This window comes from Rhinolophus ferrumequinum, chromosome 7, assembly GCF_004115265.2.
Source record: "Rhinolophus ferrumequinum isolate MPI-CBG mRhiFer1 chromosome 7, mRhiFer1_v1.p, whole genome shotgun sequence".
Taxonomy (NCBI): domain Eukaryota; kingdom Metazoa; phylum Chordata; class Mammalia; order Chiroptera; family Rhinolophidae; genus Rhinolophus; species Rhinolophus ferrumequinum.
This window is the reverse complement of record NC_046290.1, coordinates 46,798,514-46,817,249: the sequence shown is the minus strand read 5'-3', so window position 1 is coordinate 46,817,249 and position 18,736 is coordinate 46,798,514. Positions and strand designations below refer to the sequence as shown.

Genomic DNA, 18,736 nt, shown 5'->3' with positions numbered 1-18,736 from the left:
GACCTGGGTCCTGAATATTAAAGAATGCACTTTAAAGACTAAATGATAATTATGGGAAAGTTACTATATTACTATATTTTTAAATTTTTGATTAATAAACATTAAATTTCTTGGTTGAATCTCCTACCGAAAACAAAATCTCCAACGAAACGAAAATCCAGTCATTCCTGGAGTCCTTGAAGCAGAACGGTCATGGATTCTGGCCCACTCCAATCCTTAACCACTAGGCTCCCAGTACAGGCTGTCCCAGGGTTGCCCATAAAATGGCAAAGGGCAACGTTTGAGAACCCTAGGAATATATTTGGGGCAGCTTGGTTTTAACTGCTTTCATCCTCTACTTACATCACATTCCCCTCTAGACGCTGGTCATTTCCAAAGACACTGCTTCTAAGTTATAGCCTTTTTTCTTTTCAAGACACGAGGATAAGAAAGTGCTAGATGCACTTTTTAGTTGATATATAAGTATGGGTGGGTTTCAGCTAATCTAGCTTTCCTTTTACTACCAAACCCTCTGAAGTTTCACCTCTCTAAACAAGCCAGTTATGTATATGTATACATACGTGTGTCTATCAAAGAACAATGATAAGGACAGAAGGGATATTCACAGAAATATACTATAACATGGATCAGGACAGAGAAAAAGTAATAGAGAATAAAAAAGAATATGTCTGACCAAATATAAGAGAGGTTTGTTAATAAGCCAGTAATTCCAAACCCACAAAACCTCTTCCACGATTTCCCAGGTGACTGGGACCTACATTCTGATGCTGGTAATAATTAGAAGGAAGGAAAGAATGAGAAAGAAACTCTCCTTAGTTTTAAAGGCTAAAATAATTAGATCATTCTCTAAGAGACAAGAGACCATAGTTCTTCACAAACTAATCACTGGGCTGAAAAAAAAGAAAAAAAGAAACGGTTCCTTGGTTTTCCTCTGCCATATGAAGCTGGGTCCTGGGAGATGTGGGACTCACTCCTAATGATAAGATCGCTGTGAGGACAGTGTCGGTCTGATTCAGCGCTTTGTTTCACCCTCTGGGACGGTGACTGGCACTCTGGAAACGCTTGCGAACATTCGAACAATTCCCCATCACTTCTCCTCTTTGGGCCCCATCACCCTCATCTGTAAAACAAGGTGATTAAACCAAGTCCCCTCCGAGATCTGTGGTTCTGGGACCCTGTCCAGGTAACATTACTGCGTGACCAAACCCACTCTTCACAACTAGGTCGCCACCACTTAATGAAGAAAGGAAGCATGAGACACTGGTGATCCCCAACTCTGCTACCGACCTTATTTCCACTTATCTTTTGCTTATTAGCAGCAAATAGTTCATCATTTTCATATTCCGGGTACCTGCTTTCACTTGAACAGAGTTTAATTTACACATAGTTATGTTATGACTTTCTGCTGTAGCTCAAAGTGGCTGGGCTCCAACTTTGGATTTCAAAGGGAAGCATGATTAATGCATTCCCTCCAACTCCACTGGCCTCTCAAGGTTCTCCACTGGCCTTCTAATCATTAACCCAATGTCTCCCCAGGTTGTTAGGCTACCCAGGCCCCCAACAACATAGGCCTCCAGTCAGCCAGCCAGGAAGTGCAAGTACAAAAATATATTAAGCAGATCACCGCCCCAAATTTAACTGGGTTAGAATTAGCACAAAGATGTAGCAGTCTTACAGAACTGGTACCTCCCCTCCAGAAATTCTCAATGTACCACAACTAATAATATTTATTTCAAAGTACCAGTGACTTAGTGTTATCTCCCCTCTCAGAAGTAATTGAAACATTTTTGTAATTTTAATTATTTGGAAATTATTTCAAGCTTGCAGAAAGGCTGAAAGAACAAGAATAGCACAAAGAGCACCAATATATTACCCTGTACCCATATTTACTTATTAACATTTTATTCCATTTTGTATTTGTGTCGGAGCCTGCTTTTACTTGTCTATGCTTGTGTTCTCTCATCAGTATATTCTTTTTCCTCTGCACCATTTAATGGCAAGTTGTATGTATCGTGGCCCTTTACCCCCATGAAGAAGAAATTAAATTTTAAAACAGAATAACAGGAAAATATTACGTTATAGAATTTTTTCCAATCCCTCACGATAGAATCTTAAAGATGGCAGCTGAGCAGCATGGGAGATTTGTTCAGGCTGAGGCTTTCTGCCCCCCCCTAGATGTTCAACCTATCTTATTCTTGGGGCTGGCCTTGATCCCAGCCAAAGAGCAAACAAACACACACACACCCCTCTATTTTAGAAGGAGGGAAAAAATATCCTTGAAGAGAACCAGGTGTGTTGACAACTGCCGGCGTCCATTTTTCCCTGGGAAAAATACAAGGGGATGGAGTAGGTCATCCTGCTCTAGAGACTAAAGAATTCTGCTCCCCAAGGACAATGCCACAGAGATGCCACTTTCAAAAACACTTCTTCTGCCTGTAAGCTCATTAAAACGCTTCTTTCTCCTTAAATTAAACACAACCACATAAGACATGGCCCAAGTCAAGAGATGGAAAGGGTTTACTGACTACCTTGCTTGTTTTGGTAAACCTCAGAAAGCAACAATCACCACCTGCTGAGCTTAGCAAGAGTGGACAGCAGATACTCAGGAACCCCTGCTGTACCCGAACACCAGCTTGCCCCTTGGTTTCCAAGGCCCTCACCACAAGAGTGGGTTGCAGGTGAGGGAGAATAAGTGGTGTAAACCCATTCCATTATCAATCATGCTGCAGACAAACGGCCCTTCTTACTTTGGCAGTAAATGATTTTGCATACTTGGTAATTATTGTTAATAAACTTTTAATATATGACTGTACCCCCGGAGATACACAGGCTTTCTTGTTGAAATTGCTTTTATAAAATCCTTTCCTTGGAGAAATCTATAAAATCAATAAAATAGTATAAAACAGAAAGAACAACTTTCTTAGGTGCAAAATATTTTTTTAAAAAAATTCACACACACTTGAAAACTAAAACACAAAAGAAGCAGAAACTGGGTATCGAATGCATGCGTAGTTCTCTGCATAGCCCACAAAAGCCAGACACATTTAAATCAATAGGGCTTTTTATTGTCAAGATAACTCTGATTAAGTGAATCCAAAACATTTACCTTGTACTAAACTCCCTTCGTTTTTTTTAAAAAAGAGAATTGCACATGTACAATATAGCACAAAGGTAGATTCAAAGTGAAAGGAAGTTAAGAACAAGTAGGTTTACCTCAGAAGTCCATATGTAAAGTATTTAGATAGTGAGAGTTTTATAAAGACATGTATAAACACGTACTTCATCAGAAAACAGTCTGGCAAAAGAACAAGGAAAAGAAAGGTAAGAATACTGAGATGCCTGGCTTGGCTCTGGGCGAAATAAAAGATCCCGTGATCTACCTTGTTTGGACGCCCTCCGTCGAATCTTCATTTTGGGGAAGGAAGGCCACGAGTAGTTAAAAGGTGAGTCCGAGTCAGAATCCATCTTTTTGTTTTGGTGAAATCAACAGATTCAACAGGAGAGACTCAGGAAGAACTCGGGCGTCCCAGCCAGGAGGCGAGTCTCCCATGTGATGTAAAAGGAAGGAATGGGGCTGAGTGAAAAGCTTGCGAACACGGGGAGGGAGAGGCAATAAATGTTTTGCTTCCTTCAGGCGTTCAGGCATGTAGACTGAGAAGGAGGCTGTAAATATTAAAGCCGAACTAGGGAAGTGAAAAGAGGAGAGAGAGGGAGCTAAGAGTAGCACTGGTACATCACAGTCCAGTTATTCAAAAGGTCACCAGGAGCAAATGAATCATTAACTCCCCTCTTCTGGTGGCTGGAAATAGAAATAAAGAAGAAAGGTAAGTGGGAACTGAAAGAGCTGTTTGTGATTCAAGAAAAGTTTCCAAATGCTGGTGACTGTTTTGATCTGGAGCTAGAGTATCATTTCTCAGAAAAGCCACCCTGTACGGTGTTAGATAAAGGCTGAGGTTTATGTGTGTGGACAGCCAGACCAGAAAGCGCCAGACACGGGCAAATGAAGGCCGTCACACTCAGGGCAAGGATTTTTCCAGAGCAATCTATTCTTTCATACCATTGGCTGGTTTGGCAGCTTTTTCAGATCTAAGAGCCAAAACAGCTCTGATAATTCATTTAACGTCCAGTCTATCCACCCTTCTAATCCTGAAGTGGTTGGGAGTTTTTAACTTGTATACAGAATTATACTCATTAAATTCAGGCTCAGTCATCTACTACTATTTAGCACAACTGGGGTATTTTTCTTAAGTTGTCAGCAAGTTTGGCTGTTGACCATAGGGATTTGGGCACCTTTATTGCTCTGATCTAAACTTCCAGTTCATCTCAATCGAGCTAGTGACTAATTTACCACAAACCAACAGTTACCCTGAACAACTCTTCAGTAATTAGCATTCAGAAGAAGCCCATTACCTCCTCCCCATAAATCGTAATGCTGCTCAAACTTACTTTCCTCCTCCCTAGAAGCACACAGATACACGTGCCCAAATAACCTCAAGCATAGCAACCAAGACCAACAGCAGGGGGTGGAAAAATCTACCCCAAGTCTCATAGGGAAGTCTCTAAAGCGTTTCTTTTAGTAGTAGTGATAGCAAGAAGTATTGTTTTGTTTTGTTTTGTGAGGTCATCTGACACTCAAATACACTAAAGGAGAGTGGAAACAATATGAGGATCTGTTCGACCTGGCAGATGTGGAACATAGCAATACATGACTCATTAACCTTCATCCCTTCAATTATTTCCCAAATTGTTGGCACTATGGCCCTATGCTGTGTAAGAAAACAGAAGCATAACCTGCTCCATGACAGCTAATCCTGTCTGATTGCTAAGGGTTGGGTGAGGGGCACAGAGAGAAGTGGCGAAAGGGGAGAAACCACTTAATTTCAAGTTTAAACCAAAATCAGAATTACATAAATCACTACTGGGCTTTTATATTGTTTGCTACATAAATATAACCCACAATTGTACAAAATACAACTAAAAGATGATTGTAAGCATTACAAAGAAGTAAAAACAAACATTAACACATTTTCTATTTTGTGTCCTTTTATTTGAAGAATCACGTATTGTTCTTAAGCTGCTGGGTACAACTGTAAGGATAAATTACTCTCACCCCTTACATCAGGTAAGAGATTTTTAGTCCATATGGATCTTTAATAAGAAACTATTGTGGTGTTTCTATTCATTCTCAGTGTTAGGGCTTAGAACAGTGCCAGGGGCAGTGTAGGCGTGTGCTGAATGAATGAATGCATGAATGATTTACACTTATTAGTCTCAACCTGTGGATGAAGAATCTTTATATGACAGCTGTAGTATTTTTAATATTCTCCTACTGAAAACATGTATCTTGACAAAAAGCGACCTGAACTCCTGTAGAATGTTTGAAAGTATATTTGCATTTTATTCATCACGACAGCATCTACATCTGAGAAAAGAGCAGTACTTATGGGTGGACAAAACTCATTTTTCTCTAAGGCTCCTGGCAATACTTGGAGTGTGCATAGATCCAAGTACCCTTGGCTGGCTCAGAGATGTCCATAGACCAAAGAAAGGGAAACTCCGCCAGTACAGACAATCACCAAATTGAAAAGAAAGAGTTGTCTTTCTCATTCTCATGCAAGGTGAAGTTTTAGAGCCACTTAACTAGGTAAGTCCCAGGTCAACAAACTAGAGCAGGCTGTTCCTCTCTTGACCATAGGAGACAGGTAAGAAGACATTTAGGACGATGCAAAGAGCGTTATGAAAGACCTTTGTAAAATGCATTTCTATATCCAGATAGGTCCATCTTAATCTAATTTTCCTCAAAGCACAGTCCTTGCTGACCAATTACATATCAATTGATTATTGCTATGGAAATTATTCTGACAGAACCATTAGACCGACCCAACCAATACATGTGAGAAACCAAGTAAGAAATTTTCTAATCTTATTTGTTTTACTATTTATAAAAATATTTTAATGAAATGATTTCCACTGATCAGCTGTATTTAGTTCAGTTAACATATGAAGTGAAAAAAGAAAATATTGTAAACACAGCCCTTTTTATTTTTAGCCCAGCTCGTTTTCTTGATGATCGAAGAATTTCTCCTGAATGTGGGTCATTTATCCTCCTTTCTTCTATAATAGTTGACTTTTTTTCCCATTGTGCCAATATTTAATTTAATTCAAGATGTTATTTACATCTCATTCATAATTAATGGGTTAATATCTTTGCTTTCTCTGGCTGATGGTAATTGTAGTTGGTAGAATTCGATGATATATCCCCAAGGCCACTTTCTCACCAGATATCATATATACCACTACAATGCAAGTATATGAATGATTTCATCAGTCCCCTTTAATTAGAAAATCCTTACTTAAGATTGATGTAACCTCTATAAGTTATAATCATCCAGAGAAGACACAGCTGCACTGAAGTTTCAGCTTTCTGGAAGACCCACATAGAAGGAAACTTTTCCATGATTCTCCTCATCTAAAGAACTCACCTACCTTTCAACCTTGATAAAAGTAAACCTCCTTAGAAGGGTATTTATATTTTGATTTGAATTATAGTATTTGTACACTTTTCTTATCCTCCAATGGGACCTGAAATTCCTTGAGGGCATAAACTGTGTCATAACTCATATTTTTAAGGGCCACAAGCCAAAAAGAAAATATATGGGTTTTTGGAGCCAGATATATATCTCTCTCTCTCTCTCTCTATATATATATATAGAGAGAGAGAGATAGAGATATATATACATATGTATATATATATATATACGTGTGTGTATATATATATATACGTACATATGTGTACGTATATATATATATATGTACATATATATATACACGTGTATATATACGTATATATATGTACGTATATATATCTGGGCTCAAACAGTGGCTCTGTCACTTACTTGCCTAGTGGCCCTAATCAAATCACTCATACTTTCTGATCCTCAGTTGTTTCATATAAAACGGAATCATAACATCTGTATTTCAAAGATTTTTGAGGATTAAGTGAGATAATAGTAAAGAACATCGGTTTCCAGTAAGTTTTAGTTTAAATATTAAGTATAAATTTCCCTTTCATTATATTTCTCTTCTATAATACATTATAGCCACTGAAGTATTGTTCTTAGCTTTACCTCAGAAGTAACAGCTTTTCAAAACTGAGACAAAGCAATTCCAAAAAAAAAAAAAAAAAAAAAAGATCATACCAGGCAGAAAGAGGAGGAGGAAGATTTGTTGTTTTTCTCTACTCCCGGTTTGACCACCAGAGCCCACAGTTTTTCACACAGCTGGACGCCATTCTTGGGAAAAGTTCATTAAAAATACAGAGAAGAGGAGGCAAGACGCCTAATGCCAGGAAACTCCTATGCTGGGCACCTTGAGCACAGCAACAAGGCTCTGTAGTCTCACGTTCTAGCATTAGGTGAAAATCAGAGATGGTCAAAATCTTCCTCAAAAATCCCTTAGAAGGGCACCATGTCATCTAAATTCAATACAAGTTGTTGTTCACTGGAAAACACCATTACTCTGGTCGGGCACCAGGTGAAATGGCTGTCTTTGAGAGGCCACGTTATGCAGAAATGAGGATCTTAGAAAGCATGGCTCATGTCCATGAGGTAAGACGTGCTCACACTGAGAAGCAAGTGCAAACAGCACATCCACATCTTCAGCACTTACTCAGGGATACTCTACTCACAGCGTGCAAACATGAATGGAGCCACCCGAGGTTTAAATGATTATTTTTTCCTTACCTCCCCATTTATTTTTTTAACAGAGCCCATAAAATTGCATTCACATATATTAGACATGAATTGGGATCATGGTGCAACTACTGTTGTCATAAATTGGAATTCTTAATAATATCACCTTACTTTAAAGGTAAGGAAGTTTATTTTTTATTTCTCATCTACATCTATTAACTTAATTTTTTAAAAAAAAAACCTGCATGCCCCTTCAGAAGTTCCAATATTCCTCCTTATATCACCCTACTGTCTAAGGAAAAAAATAGATATGATCTAGAAATCCAAACAAGGCGGCATTACTCATATTATGCTATCTCCACATGTAGTATAAGAAGGAAATACCCCAAACACTTCAGGACAGGAAAATAATAGTTTTTCTAGCTGAAGCAACATATTAAAGAATTGTATTGTCAAAGCTTCCACCAGTGTTTCATATTGCTATAGACATCAGTTCTACTTAAGATGATTCTCTTAAGGGAAAAAAAGATCATTGGTGAACCTCATTTTATTTTAAACATGAAGTTCCTAGGAATAACTGGAAAGGAAAGAATTCGCACAAATTGGCAAAGTTTTTTTGAACAATAAATTATGAGGACTATTTCATTTATCTTGGAGAAGCAGCTGTGGATAGTGAATGTGAAGAGCCCTGGAGGTGGGAGAAGCAAGGATATGAACTATAAATGGACAGAGAAAGGGTGGAGGGGTAGGAACGTATCTTGTTATAGTCTAAGAAGAAAAAAATTCATTGAAGTAGGAAAAGCCGAGACACTTCGTGAGAGCAATATCTACAATTACATTTTAGATGGAAGGAGAACTGATTCTGGGTGGTGAACACACAATGTGATATATAGATGATGTATTATAGCATTGTACACTTGAAACCTACATAATTTTACTAACCACTGTCACCCCAATAAATTTAATTAAATAAATTTTAAAAATTACATTTTAAGTTTATTCTGATAGTGTTCCAATTCCAATTTTCCCAAATCTGCCCCAAAAGTTTCTTACATGCCATGAAAGTATTCACGAACTTATTTTATCAGTTTTAACATTCAAAGTTCAACTTGTTCTATACTTTTAAATGGTTATTCACATGTAAATAAGTTAAGTATAAGGTATAAAATGAGCAAAGAATTTAAATCATGTTAACATAAACTCTGAACTATCAATTCCACAGTTCTGAAGCTAAAATGCACACAAAATGTAACGGATACTCCCAGTTTTAAATAAAGGGTTACTCATCTTGTATATGCTGCTGGAGTGTTGTTACTTTTAGGTCCTCTCAACTAACAGGGCAAGGAAATGTGTGTGTGTGTGTGTGTGTGTGTGTGTGTGTGTGTGTGTGTGTGTGTGTCCTAACTTATGTGTATACACATATATCTACATATATCTAGAAATATTTCTCTATGCAACCACGCGTGTCTATATTAACTAGTTATGAGTACATACTGATATACTGATGTCTACAACTCTAGTTCATTAGCACATGAATCATTCTAGCCTCCTCCCCTTGTTATCTATAAACTCCCACTCCAAGAATGAGGAACCTAGCACCTACTATCCGTAATCCATTTACTTAATTGTTCATTTGCAGTACACATTTATTGTGGTATCAGAATTGTTAACCTGGACCCCTGTGGGAAACAACTTTATCACCTAGAGGACAGTGCTTAGGTATAGTTTCTTTTGCCGTTATTCTTACAGACTCTACTCATTTCCAAAGTTACTACAGTTTGCACCATCCCACCCACTATGTACCACCAGTGGGCAGGTAAGTCTACCTCATATCAGCAGAAACCCTCTTGGCACACAAATCTCAAGAACCTGGAGGAAGCCCAACTAGTTTTGCTTGAAGTTTCCTTTTCAAGTTATAGATACCTTTAACTTCACTCTTTATTCTAATTTTTTGTTTGTTATTTTAAATATTATAAAGAAACAACAGATTATTTACTACTGGGACTCCTATTCAAACTCTGATTGCTTCACTTCTTTATACTTTAGCTACTCATATTCTTCAGTAGGATTTCCTATAATGAAGAATAAATTCTGATTGTTTTCTTTCTTTCTTCTTTTTTTTTTTTAATGAGGGCACAGCTCACAGTGGCCCATGCGAGGATCGAACCGGCAACCTTGGTGTTATTAGCACCACACTGTAACCAACTGAGCTAACCAGCCACCCCCCTGATTGCTTTCTTGCTCATGCCTGAAGGGGCCATGTTTCATAAAAATACCTTCTAAATTAGCCACTCTAAAAGTTAAAGCAAATTGTCCCAATAAATTGTTGGATCTTGTGCTCCCTGGCATTAAAGCTACCCAGAATCTTAATTGCCCTAAAGTCCCTTTCAAGGGATTAACCACTGGTACTCAGTAAAAAGCAAGCCTAAACACACATAAACACATTTACACTGCAATCAAGCCCACAATCCAGTGATTCCTCTGTGAGGGCAATTCTTTCATTAAAGCAAAAGAGAAGAAATCCCTGGGTGGAATTTTAACTTTCCATATAAAAATTTTATAAATGCTATTTCTCGAATACATTTCATATTTTTCATTTGTTTCATAAATTAGTTGTAGCTTCCTTAAAATGTTACACTTGTTTGAAATTTATAAGCTAGTCATTTGATTTAAACATCAAAATAGAATCTTTAGGGATGGAACTTATGGACTTTATTCACTAAGCTGGTTTGTTTGGAGTTGAGGATTTTATTTTAGAGAATGAAAAATTGAGAGTTCAGAGAAAAAACTGCTATTCTTTCTCCTCTTTCAATTACATTTCACAGATTAACTAGTTTGTGAAACGAAAACTGCGATTTAGATTCTACTATAGGTAATAATGCCAAAAACATCGGGCACCATTGTAATGCTCTTACGACATTAGTGTAAACCCAACTCCCTTCAGCCTAATTTGTGTACCTCAAATCAACCATCTCACCGAGGTTCAAGTAGTTGGGAAAGTTTTTCAACCATTTTTTCCCCAAAGTTTTCACATTTCCCACAGATCTATGATGATATTGATGGTGACAACCATTAAAAGTCTGCAAACCTAATACAAATTGGCTTCCATTATTTGTTTATAATCTATTGAGATAAAAGGAGAACCACATCTCCCCAACTCCAAAAACACGGAAAACCCTGTAAGTCAGGGATGATTTCAGCAGAGCAGAGTTCCCTGAAGGAACTATGTCCATGGCTCCCAACCTTGACCCCACCTGAGAATCACCTGGGGTGCTTTTAGAACTCTGGAAGCACACGCTGCACTCCAGACCAATTAAATCAGACTTCTCTAGGGGTGAATCTAGGCTTCATTATTGTTAAAGCTCCAAGGTAATTCCACTGGAATTAAAACTTGGAAGAGTTTAGAACCATAGGCTAACTGAGTACTTAGATTAGCAACTCATAATCTTAACTCACTTTCATTTTGCTTTTTTTTAAAAAAAACCTTGGTGAGCAAACATTAGGCAGGACATTAGACCCATCATTGCCTCCCATACTTGGGAATTATAATTTAATACAGCTTTTTTTTTTTTTTAAATCAGAAGACAACAATATGATAGACTATATACTTCAAGTAAGGCTTTAATTTCATGTGTCCTAGTCTATAGTATATATTAACCTTAAAATCCCCAAATTCTTTCTTTTGATTTATGGGATAAAAGTCTGCCAATAAATACTCCAATTGTCTAATTTAACAAAAATGCTTTACTCACATCCCACAAAGAGAATTTTATCCAAACAATGAAGCCTTAAATATAAAAGGCAGGACATTCGTGATAAGAGATCCAAGTTGAGCTTACACCACTTAGCAGAATTCCAGTAAGTCAGCAATTTCTTCTACCAAAAAAAAATTTTTTTAAACCTCAACAACTGCAGTAAGAAAATTTCACTGACGTGAACAAAAGGAATAAAATTTGAGTCAGAATTTTTACAAATAACTTTGCATTCCCAGTAGTCTTCTTGGGATATGTTTCCATCCCAGGCCTCTTTATTTCAAAACCAAATCACTGGTAAGCTTTGGTTTGTGGTAGAGAGATGACCCCCAAAAAAATTGAAAAGAAAAAAGAATCCACAGAAACTTCTGTAGCCTGGGGCATAGAGAGAGATCTGCCAAAAATTAGGCTTGAAAACTTATTTTTCAGAAGAGTAAAAGCTCTGCTAAGTTTCTCTTTCTTTCTTTTTTCTTTCATGTTTCATGTAACATTCTTGAGATCTCAACATAGATACACAGGTGTTATCAAATAATCACCAACAGAGGGCCAGCTTCCACTAACCTGGGTCCTAGATCTCAAGATTCCACCCTTGGCAACCATCCCAAAACTTAATTTTCACAAGCAACTTAAAAAACAAACAGCTTGTTTTATAAGCTTGTATAGCTTAATAGCATTAATTCCATTTCCAAACTTTCAGTTAACATAAAAAAAAAAAGAAAGAAAGAAAGATTAACCTAATTAATCCTACTTACTCGGTGGTCGGCCAAACTAGCATTATTGACTGCCTGGACCTCTCCCAGCCAGATCCACAAATGGAGATCTGGGGAAAAGAGGTTTGTGCTACACCCAACATTCTCTTCTAGAGGGGCTGTTCCTTTGGATCTTCCAATAATTTCCTTCCAGTTTCCCTTTGCTGATGCTTTCTTAAGCTTCCTGTGTGGGGTCTTTGTTTCTCCTTCTTGGTCTTGTCTATAATCACGGAAGCCTGTGTCATCTAGATTGAACAATCTGAAACACCTCACTTCTTGCTGTTTGTTTCTGTTTGTTTCTGCTTCCTTCTCTTCCCGACTGGTCTGGATGGGTTTTGGGGTATCAAATCAGGTTTCCTTCCACATCCTGTTTTGGTTCATCTGTCTCCCTCGTGCCCACCCTCCCTGTCCCAACACCCACTAAGATGCTTTCTTTTTCTCATATCACGTATAAGTAACAAACAATGATAGCAATGAAGTGACCCAAAGTGTTACAGAATAATTGGGATTCGAGCCTCAGCACATACTGACAACTTGGCCACTCTGTAAAATCAAATAATAAATACTATAAATAGGAGGGGTTTTTTTTCTGGCCAATAAATATACTTGTGAGGAGACTCTATGACATTTTACCTTTCTTCTTAGAAAAATAATCCATATTTTTTTGTAGAAAGATGTACAGAATTGTTTTAAGCTACCTTCTAAAATGGAGCTTCATTGTGGTATATAATGTCAAATGAATAAAACAGGACATAAAATTCTATTGTTTGCATGATTACAACTGTGTAAACAATAGATGCATGGGGAAAATACTGGTTGGAAACATACCAACATTTAATAGTAGCTGCTTTGGAGTGGGAAAATTATAAGGATTTTTTTTTTCTACTCATTCTAAAATTTCTAATTTTTCAACTGTAAGCATTTATTACTTGTATAATTTTAAAAGGTTAATTTTTCCTCAAAAAGCTTACTTAACACAATATTATGTTTAAAATCTTCTCTGGCACTTGTGCCAGCCAAACGTGGAACAGCAGATATGGCACTGCTTCATGCGCAGAGCATCAAGGTACTGGGACTTCCCAAGTAAAAAGACTGATGCCATCCAAGGCATTACCACCTTCCTTAGGGTCTTGCCCTACCTCCCACCCCCATGAGGAAAGTTAAAATAGGCTCACACATTTCTTGTTTTAATAAGTCAGTTTCACCAAATCCTTCATATTTTTCCTCACCCAAATAGTCATACAATATACAGCTTTTGCCAAGTAAGTTTCAAATAATCTTTAGACCAATGCAGCCATGGCTGATAAATTACTGCAGGAAAAGCAGGTTCAGTATGAGTGTCACTAAATCTGGGCTGTCACATACAACCTCACTCACACTCTTGAATATCACTTGCTGAGATAGCAGGAGTGTCACCTTCTAGGAGCTTCTATAATTCACCTGAGATACTGGCACCTTTGTTTCATAGCCCTCAGGCATGAACTTAACTTTTACTTGAAAATCTTAATTTCTAACCAGGCACATGGTTTTATTTTTTCAGATTCAACCTTTCAAAAACAGAGTTTGCAAGAGAGCAAGTAATCAAGCCATTTACAGCTTTGCTGACCTGTGATGGTTTATGCATCTTTGTTTGCAGTTGGGATTCCAATAGGGCGGCCAAAGCTCAGCCATCCCACTGTATTCCCACAGGTTGTCTACATGTTCCTGCTGGAGGTTCTCTTCCCTTCTCCTTGGCATAGCATTTGCTGTTGCCCATTACTGAGTTTCTATTTCTTAGTCATATTTGGTTCCATATACTTCTATGCGGGACTAAATGGACCCTTGAGCCAAATGGACCCTGTTTTCCTTCTTAATTTCTGTACTGATCCATTTCAGCTACCTTCTCTTTTTCTATTTCGTCCAAATGCTTTACCCTCTCCCCCCATTCTATCTGCCTACAATGTAAAGGAACTGTACACTGAGGAGTCCCACTATCCAGGGTGGCAGCCGCAGGATCGGATCCCAGCTCTTCAGCTGATATTTTCCCCCTTTGAGGAAAACACCAGGCCCTTACAGCATCCACAGAGAGCAGAGCCGCCACTCCTGGACTCACCATACATGCGATCCGGCTGTCACTGATCGCTGAGGTGGCCGCGGGGCACTGGCTTGAAGGAGCTTAATAACCATGATCCACCTGAGACATTATCCCTCCAATCAACATTTTCAGTGTATAAACTAATGGCCAATATGATTCTTGATGCTCTGATGGGCTAACAACAACAATACAAAGGGAACTTCTAGTGCAATAAATTAAATAAAATTTAAAAATCAGTTCCTCAGTTACACTAGTCACGTATCACATATTCTGTAAACATATTGGCTACCATATTGAATGGTCCATCTATAGAACATGTCCATTATCACAGAAAGTTCTATTAAAACAGCTCGGATATAGTTTACGAGACCATACTACACTCACATCACAGCATTTTAAACAACACAAATCAGCAAAGACATATACCTCAACCGCATATGTATCAGCATTTCCTTAGAGACTGGGCAGGATATAAGAACATAGAAAATAACAAAACAGTTTGGAAGTGGCCTTGAGGAAAAGCTGTTTCCAGTTCCAGACTCCAGCTTACCTCCTGACTACTGCTCACTGCTTGCTGCCCCCCTCTCTGTCTCAGAAGGTTCTTTTAAAATGTATTAGCACTTTTCTTTGCATAAAGTCAGGTGACTTTCTTTAACCCAAAAAGTTTAAATAAACAAGAAAGCAAATGTTAGCACAAGGAACAATCATTCATGGCCCTTTCATAAACCGCTGGATTAGCATCATACACATCTGTCTTTCTCAGATCCTTCATTACAAGGCTCCTCGGACACAGTGATGTTACTGACACAACCCCCAGTCAGGCTACTACAGTTTCCTTAACACATGTCTTGCTGGGCATACCCAGCAAGTAGACCAGTTTGAGAATGGAGTGTGTTTGTAAAGCCTAAAATTAAAATAATGCTGCTAGTTCGTACTTTGAACAGCCAGCACTCCTCCCCCACCAGCAATTTGTCTTGGTAAACACTCTTCAAAGCTGACATTCCTGGGAGCATGATGCAATTTGTAGACGAAACATCCTGCATGCAGGAGCAGCTGATACGCTCCTGGTTTCAGTAGCCCACAGCAGTCATCTGCACGGAGAAGGTTATCCCTCCTATTCAAATCTCCTTCCTCCTCCCCCTGCCAGAAGTACATTATTCCTCTCACCTTATGGAGCAGAAATATTAAAGGTGTGCATGTTGCTAGGTACAGTCTAAGTTTCTGGGTACGGTCTAATTTCCGTAGTACCTCACGCAAGGAGACCCAGCAAACCGCCTCTGGCTTGTAGCCAAGCTACCCGCACTACAGCCAACCGATGTGAGGATGCTCCCCCTCACCCTGCTTCATGACTTCCCAACTATTGTAACTGCTGTGGATTGTGCCCGCCAAATGTGCCAACAAGACTCCACTGCCGCCAGTGAGTCCTGACCACTAGGCTCTGCAGACCCACCACCGTTGTTATTAAACTCACCCCGGGCACTGTCTTGGTTTTCCCTGGTTTCACATCAGCCTGAGCACTTCACCACCACCCCCAATACCACCACCACCACCACTGCACCGTGTGTAGCTCCTAAGACTGCCTCACCCTTGTGCTTTCCAGGTATGTAAGCTGCCTCGGCTTTGCTGAGCCTGAAGAATCAAACTAGGCAAGTTCATGCTTATCTGCTTTCCACTTACAGCCCCAGAGGCCTGCATAGGCCAGCCAGGTGCCCAGAGGAGGCACCTGCAGATAGCCCCGCAGGTGTGTCTGCACAGCCCACAACAGCTTCAGCAGGCTCTAACTCAAAAGAGCAGTCTGGGGCCCAAATTAGCCCCGAAGAATTAGAAAATGTCTGGGGAAGAGATTTGGGGAGGTGCTCTCAGGGAGTTGTGAACTAGAATGCACGTGAGCAGATGAGAATTTCCAGGTCCATGGGAGGAACTGCCTTCACCGTGCCAAGGGGGCTCCTGGTTCGTTTGAAAGGGCACCCATATAACACCTGCACCCTCTGGTCTTTTCTGGAGGCTCAGCTCCAAGGGGCCCCCACTGGGTGGTAAGCTCATGGATGTCAGGGCCAGGTGGAAGGAAGTTGGGTCTCGATTCCAGCACTCACTCTCCAACAGTGGGGCATCACTTCACCTAAAACTGAAGCTGGCAGTGCCTACTTCATAGGAATAACAAGGTAACAACATATGACAAGTTCCAACCCAGAGCTGGCTCAGAGTAAAACTGCTCGGGAAAAGCTGTCATTGCTGTCTTGATTTGTTCTGTTTTTTAGATTGTAAATGGAGACTCAACCCCTGATGTCATGCTGCAAAGAAAATGCATCTGGGTAGGTTTCAAGAAATAGACAAGGCTCCCAAGACGGAAGATTTTACTTTAAAATATATTTTTTTCCTGTCCTCTGTATACTTGGGACTGTGACGCCCCTGTGAGTGCAAGGGAAAGCAATGTTTTGGAACATACCCGAATCTAGACTGTCCTGGTCTTCATGTTCATTTAGTTGAACCACCAAACTTTTCACACCCTGGAAAAGACAAAGTCAGGTGGGTTTTTTAAAATTGCTATATGGCACATTAGTGTTGCCTTATTTTTTTAACCAGAAAAACCATGTCAAAGAACATCAGTAAAGACATGTTACATGTATCACCACATATAAGCAGAAAACCAGTCTTGTCTTTAATTAATATTATTTAAGAGCAGAAAATAAAGAAAGGATTTGTCCCAAGCTGAAACATGCCTGAAAGCTATCCATACCTTATTCTCAGAGAATCTCTCCAAAGTTTATGCCAGCAATTGCATTATTGGCAAACACCTGTGACTATCAATCTTCAAGTACAAATTTGTTTTGGAAAATGTATTAAGTCATCTTGCATATACAACTACAACCCAGAAAGATAGCCAGGTTTGTTCATAAAGAGTAGAGATGCAAAATTCGATAAAGGAAACAGAATTTCAGGTTATTCTGAATGAGACTTAGGGCACGTCCCTGGGTTTTACTGGTCTAAAAAAAGAAAAATGATGACCACTAGATCGTCACTTCTACTTTTCTGGAGAGAAGTGCAGAGAACAAAGCAGGGCAGGGAATCATTACCTTTACATCCTCCTGTTCAGGCGATGATCTGCTGGACACCAAATTCTTAATCTCTGCAAGAGGAATAATTCTCATCAGGATCTGCTGATAGGAGCTTTCGTTAAAAAAAAAAAAAAAAAAAAAAAGAGGAGGAGGAAGTAAAAAAGAAACCAGATGACAAATATAATTGGACTGCCTAAGGGCCGTCTGCATGAAACTAGGATTTTAGATTAAGCTTCTTAAAAATTAGTTCTCAGGAAGAGCAGAGTATCTCATAACCTGACTGCCCTTGCTCCGGTATTACATGTATGGATCAAAATATAAACAAGACCAGGAGCTCTCACAGGAAATCCTGAGGAAAGGAAAAAAAAAAAAAAAGATCATTAAGTAAATAAATGCCCTTGATTCAGAAGAAAGGCTCTTCAAAATAGCAGATTCTAACGACATGACTTATATCCACCTGAGGAAATCCCACATGTCTATTTCCTCAAATACCACAGATTTCATACATTTCGAAAAAGCATAATTCATTCTAGATGAGGTCTGGCCTTTCCACAGGCATTGCTCAAAGTCGAAAACACCAGCGCAGCCCGTGGGCTCCAACCTCAGACTGCGGCAGGCTGAGTACTGACAAGCCTCAGGCATGCTGGGTGCCCTCTTTCTGAATAAAGCCTTTCCTGGAAACATCAGTGGTCAGGATGTTCTGGGATGAACAGGAAGTTTCACTTAAGAGGTATTTTTCTCTGTGCCTTGACTGATTGGTTCTCTTCCCGAACACCCAGTTGCCGGTAAACAAGGGCCACCGTTGCTGAAATAACCACCAAAAGCAGGTTTGGGTCCAGGAAAAATAAAAGTGTTAGAGACTCCTGAGGAAGGGCAGACAGCTAAGCATCTTTGCCTTGAATGTGTATTAATATACAACATTGTGGGCCCCAAGACCCTGCTCTGGACCCCTCAGCTCCGCTGTCTCCAGGGTCCTGCTTGATGCCAGTTCTGGGGAAACCCCACTGGTTTGCCCAGCAAATACATCAACTAGACATTCCCTACTCCACTTTGCCACTCTTATTAATTTAAGTTGCCTGAAGCCTCAAACCTCTGAGTGGATTTATTCTCAGTACCTGGCAACAACGCCAGTAGTTTTCATCTGTGTTTTAGCTTAGAAAAAGTATAAGGCCTTGGTTTATTCCTTAAGGCAAGGATGGAGTAGAGAAATCAACTTTCTCACTGGCATGATGTGATTTTTTTTTTTTTTTCATGATGTGATTTTTAAAAGCGACTTAACAATAACAATGATACATCTGATAAGGGGTTAATATCCAAAATTTATAAAAAATACTTATTCAACTCAACACCAAAAAAACAAACAAACCAATTTAAAAATGGGCAGAGGACATGAAGAGACATTTTTCTAAAGAGG

General features: G+C 39.2%; 1 protein-coding gene across 6 annotated transcripts in view; it reads right to left on the bottom strand.

The window, feature by feature from the left end:
• ARHGEF28 (Rho guanine nucleotide exchange factor 28) overlaps positions 1-18,736 on the bottom strand; it is a 284,986-nt gene that overhangs the window by 117,498 nt on the left and 148,752 nt on the right. For 4 of the 6 annotated variants that reach the window (XM_033110869.1, XM_033110870.1, XM_033110871.1 and 1 more), the window contains 2 exons: positions 17,341-17,393; positions 16,713-16,773 (listed from right to left, as the gene is read on the bottom strand). In XM_033110869.1, the coding sequence (XP_032966760.1) occupies positions 16,713-16,773; positions 17,341-17,393 (114 nt within the window). Of the gene's footprint in view, positions 1-3,380; positions 3,652-16,712; positions 16,774-17,340; positions 17,394-18,736 lie in introns of those variants that run through there. The other 2 variants (XM_033110873.1, XM_033110874.1) reach the window with 2 other exon arrangements.